The sequence below is a fragment of the Propithecus coquereli genome, unplaced genomic scaffold (assembly GCF_000956105.1).
Source record: "Propithecus coquereli isolate 6110/MARCELLA unplaced genomic scaffold, Pcoq_1.0 Scaffold163, whole genome shotgun sequence".
Taxonomy (NCBI): Eukaryota; Metazoa; Chordata; class Mammalia; order Primates; family Indriidae; genus Propithecus; species Propithecus coquereli.
Genome location: NW_012140858.1, coordinates 1,317,640 through 1,322,816, shown reverse-complemented (window position 1 = coordinate 1,322,816; position 5,177 = coordinate 1,317,640). Strand labels below are relative to the sequence as shown.

The 5,177-nt window shown below is 37.7% G+C and overlaps 1 protein-coding gene across 1 annotated transcript in view; it reads left to right on the top strand.

Moving 5' to 3' along the window:
- The window catches only part of KIAA0368 (KIAA0368 ortholog), a 139,538-nt gene that overhangs the window by 29,336 nt on the left and 105,025 nt on the right, over positions 1-5,177 (top strand). Inside the window, exon 2 of the mRNA XM_012641131.1 lies at positions 3,287-3,417. Within this exon, the coding sequence (XP_012496585.1) occupies positions 3,287-3,417 (131 nt within the window). The remainder of the gene's footprint in view (positions 1-3,286; positions 3,418-5,177) is intronic.

Genomic DNA, 5,177 nt, shown 5'->3' with positions numbered 1-5,177 from the left:
CAGTTTTTGTGTTAAGTAATGTTAGTGTATTAATAAGAAAAAATAGTTCAGAATATATTCCCCATGTTTAATATGATTATTTGAGGGTATGGTAATGTCTCTGATTTTCTTACAAGTGAAATTAATTCGATATGAGTTTGGACAGATAAATAACATCAAAATTGTGGGGAGAATGGAACTTGCTCCTGACGCTGAAGTATTGTTTGTCTGTCTCAGATCCTTCTGTGATGACCTGGAGAATCTCAGTTCCTGCAACTAAAAACTGAGTCCTTGTGAAAGGTGGACTTGAGTTTTAGATTCCCTTTGAATTTTCAGGACTTTTGTTTCTATCCCTCTTGTTTCTGAGTAAACCTTTTTGGGTCTTGTGTCTAATTTGCTTTGTAACTTTCATGAGGCTGTGTTTCCAGGGCTGAAGGTAAAGGACAGGGTTCATATTCCTTCTATGCCTCTAAAAACAGGATTCAGGGACCATACTAGTGCTAAGTTTTTTCTCTTTATTTTGATAACTTTGACAGGTTGAAAAATTTAGTAGTTGAGTATACCTGCACATGTTGACATTTCTTATTTTTCGTGAAGTTTGAACAAGATTATCTTTTATTTAAGGTGTAGATGTATGTCTAAAGATGACCTAACAGTATTGAATTGATCCTCCTCAAAGAATGTACAAGGCTTTACCTCTTCCTCAGGTGTACTCAGCCTGCTTTAGAAGGACCCTCATGTGATGGTTTGTGCCCTGTCTTCCCTTTCCCACGTTCTTATCATAAATAATTTTATTGTGTTTAGGATGTCATATTTTTCTTTCTAGTGAGGGAGAGTAAAAAGTGCTGGGTACTGTACTGGGGGTACATAGGAAGCACCCAAATGATTATGTGAACAATGAAAGGGACCAGATATTCCCCCCCTTTTTAAAAAAAATTTGGCACCAAATTTCTAGGTCAGTTTATTACGAAGAGTTTGACTTTTTTTGCCTTTGTCCACAGAACAATTCTTCAGTTCCTGTACCTCAACTTTTCAGGCATTTTCCACTGCCTTAGGTCTGTAGGGCACTAAGGCAGCTGCTCCTCACCTGCACCTTCCACAAATACCGTGGGGTGAATTCACCGTTCCTGAGAACTCCTTTCACAGCAACATTCAGCATTTATCAAATAGAATTACTGGGCTGGCGATCTCAGAACCCACCTGCCTGCCTTTCCTCCCTCCCTTCCTTGTTCTTTTCTTTCTTTATTATTAATTTTTTAAACTAAATTTGAGACTTTCTTTGGATTTCACCAGTTTTTCCATTAATGTCGTCGCCCCCTGGCCAAGATCCTATCCTAGGCACCATTTAGTTGTGATGTCTCCCACCCTCCTCTGATCTGGGACAGTTTTTTAGTCTTTTCTTGTTTTTCATGCTCTTGAAAGTTTTGAAGATTACTGGCCAGATGTCCTAAAGAATGTTTCCCAATTTTTTTTTTTTTTAGCAGGGAAGGGGTTCATTTTCTCATGATTAGACTGGGGTTGATTTTTGGAATGAATACCAGAAAGGTGAATTGCCTTCCTTGTCATATCATATCAGGGGTACATGATATCCATATGACATCAGTGATGTTAACCTTCTTCACTGGGTTACAGTAGCATTTTTCAGGTTTCTCCACTGTAAGGTTAATGTTTTCCCCTTTCCTCATTTTATTCTTTGGAAGCAGTCACTAACTCTCGTCTACCCTCAAGGGAGGGGGCAGGAATTAAGCTCCACCTCCTGTAGGGGGAAGTATCCACATAAATTATTTTTAGTTCTTCTGTTAAGAAAGATTTGCCTCTGTTCACTTTGTTTAATCATCCAATTACTTATTTCCATCAGTATGGGCTCTTACAGATTTATGCCTTGGCTTATAATCCAATACTGTGTTATTTCTTTTGTTCCGACAGTTTTCCAGCTTTGGGCCATTAGGAGCTCTTTCAAATTGGTTCCTGTATCCCTTTGACGTGTTCCATGTCACATTTCCTTTCTGCTACTCAAAAATGCTTCAGGCTCATCTTGTTTTTCCCGGCTCCAAGCCCTAGAATCAGCCATTTTTCCAAGGAGCCTGGTTCCTTTTACTGGAAAATGGTATCTAAAAACAAGATCGATTCTGGATCCTGAGGGTGCTTACTGCTTGTTGCTACTAGGGCTTCTGGCCCTCTTGGGATCAATCTGTCTTTCTTTAGAAAATTATTATGGAAAATTTCATACACAAATACAATAGTAATTCTCAACATCTATCATGGAGCTTGAACAGTTATCAATTAGTGGCCAATCTTGATTTCACTTATATGACCCCTCCCCAGAGTCTCCCCTCCATTATTTGAAGTAAATCCTTGTACTCTATATTATTTTGCTTATATATATTTCACTCTTTATATTTAAAAAATGAGGATTCCTTTAAATATATTTTAAAATTGAGGTATGGTAGATAACAGTAGGAAGTATGAAAGTGTAGAGCTTGGTGAATTGTATAAATGTATATATCTGTGTAACCATCACCCAGATTGAGATATAGAACATTTCGAGCCCCATAGAAGGCTCCTTAATTGCCATTGATAATTTTTGTAGGCACCTTTAAAAAACAACTATAGCCACAATACCATTAGAACGCCTAAAAGTTTTTAACAGTAATTCCTTAAAATAGTTATTTGTGTAGGTTCCCTTCTCAACCCACCTTGCGCCTGCCCCTGTAATGTATCGGTTGAAGAAATAAGGTTGCTCGTTGTATAGTTTATCACAGTCTGGGTTTTGCTGAGAGCATCCCCATGGTCTCATTTAACATGTTTCTCTCATAGTGGCTTTCTTGGGGGGAAACTTGTCTCTTACTTTCTAATTTGTTAACCACAACACAGTAATGGGCAGTGATTCTGTCTTTGGAGAAACTTCATCAGTAAGATGGTTTCACCAAAGATATATGTCCCTAGCATCTGATTAAAGTTCTTCTGCCTTGTACTGCTAACTAAGTCTGGAAGATTCCTTCAGAAATCTGTATCCTTTCCAGTATCCCAAGTCTTTCAGAAAAACTGAATAACTGTATGTAGGAGAGAATTTTCTTATTTTTGGTTTTGTTTTCCTCCTTTCTAGAGATTAAATGATGAGGATAGTTGTAGTACAATTAACCTTTTTAATGTTTTGTGGCTGTGTCAGAATCATTTATGTATAGGGCTAGCTATGGTTAAAGTTCTGACTGATTTGCAGTATAGAAAAATGGATTAAGCTATGAAAGTAATTAGTCTTAGTTGTGTTTGATTTGCTAAATTCTCTTTTTTTCTTTTTATATTATAGATCAGCTTGAACGGGTCTTTTTACGACTTGGCCATGCTGAAACAGATGAACAATTGCAGAATATTATATCTAAATTCCTTCCTCCTGTTTTACTAAAACTGTCCAGCACCCAAGAAGGAGTACGCAAAAAGGTAAACATGTTGGGACAGTTGGGTTAATTAAATGGTCAATAAATGGATATATGTTATCATGTGAGTTTTCTGTTCCCATTGTGGAAATCTAGGTTTGGGATCCTAATTATGGCCTTTCAAAATGGAAAGTAAGTCTAGTACCAGCTTTCATGATTTAAAAGTAGCTTTTGTATGCTTAGCCCAGCTGCATTTAATATCAAATGTACACTTGGCATCAGTGCCAGATAATATAACTGAGATACTTATTCTGGAATGTATGGAGAGTTGATCTAAAATCCATGCCCTTTATTCCAGTATGATAGGTGATAATGGGGCAAAATATTCTTTAATCATTGGCTGATAGTGAATATAACCTTAATTAAAAGTAAGGGAAATAAAAACTTTTAAAAGCAAAATATTGTTGTGTAGCTCCTCTTTTAGGATTCTGCAAAGTACTCTTACAAAAAGTTGGATGTCACATTGATATTTTCATTTTTAACCTAACTATTCTGCATAGAACATTTTCCACCTTGATCTGTAAAACAGTCCATTAGTATTCTTCCAGTATATTTATAATAGACCTTCTGGTCTTTGAGCTATTGACCTTATGGTCTTTGAACTATTGTTAGGTTTCATTTCTTGGGCTATTCTAATTTATTGGCAATGAATTCCTGGAGGTCTGCCCTGACTAATTCTGAGGCCTGGTTGGGTTCAATGAAGAAAGAGTAACTTTAAGAATGTCTGTTATGTTTGCAGGAAGGAATGGACATTCTTGCCATGTCTTGCCATGTATATTTGATCATGTTACTCTTCTATTTAAAACCCTTCTGTGGCCTTCTGTTACTAGGATAGCAAGATCTAAAAAGCCTAAATATTCTATTGTATGGATTAAAATAAATAAAAGGCTTTTTGTGAATTGATTTCTGTTTACTTATTTAGCTTTATCAATCTTGTTATTCTTCTAGCAAGTATTTACTGAGTGCCTTCTATATGCCAGGTGTTGGGAAATATGTTGGTGAATGAAAACAACACCAAGTTGGGGAGACCGGTAGTAAACAGTCAGACAAATAGTACATAGCTATAATTTGTGATACATACTAAAATGGAAAAGGGTTCCATGAAAGCATATATTTGGGAACTTGATTTAGACTGAGTGTGGGGCATAAGGGAGGCCTCTGGTGTGCACGTAGTAGCCAGGCCAAGAAATGGAGGAGACCAATGCAGACAGAGAGGCCCTCGGCAGGAGTTCTGAGCTGAGACAGAGTGTGGTGTCTTCAGGGAACTCAAGAAGACCACAGCAATGACCCCAGTGCATGAGAGGAAAAGTGATAGTAGGGAACAGGGATTCCAGGGGGCACTGATTTGAAGGGGCATTGATGGTAGTGATGCAGTCACTCTGGCTGCTGAGTGGAAAAGGACTTGGAGTGGAGGCCAAGAGTGGAGACCAGGAGAGCAAACAGAGGGAACGTTGGCATTAGTCCAGTCTGAGTATATTTAGTAGTTTTTTACTCATTTACTTATCTTAGGATTCTTTTTTTTTTGTTTCTATGTCCTTTCTCATTTTGTAGAAAATTATTCATCTCTGTCCATCTGGTTTCAATGTTCAGTCATATATCATTTACTTCTATCATATTATTTTTCTTCTTGAGACAGGGTCTGGCTCTGTTGCCCCGGCTAGAATGTAGTGTTCTGATCATAGCTCACTGCAGCTTTGAAGTCCTGGGCTTCAGTGATCCTCTGGCTCAGGCTCTTGAGTAGCTGAGACTACAGGCTTGCACCAC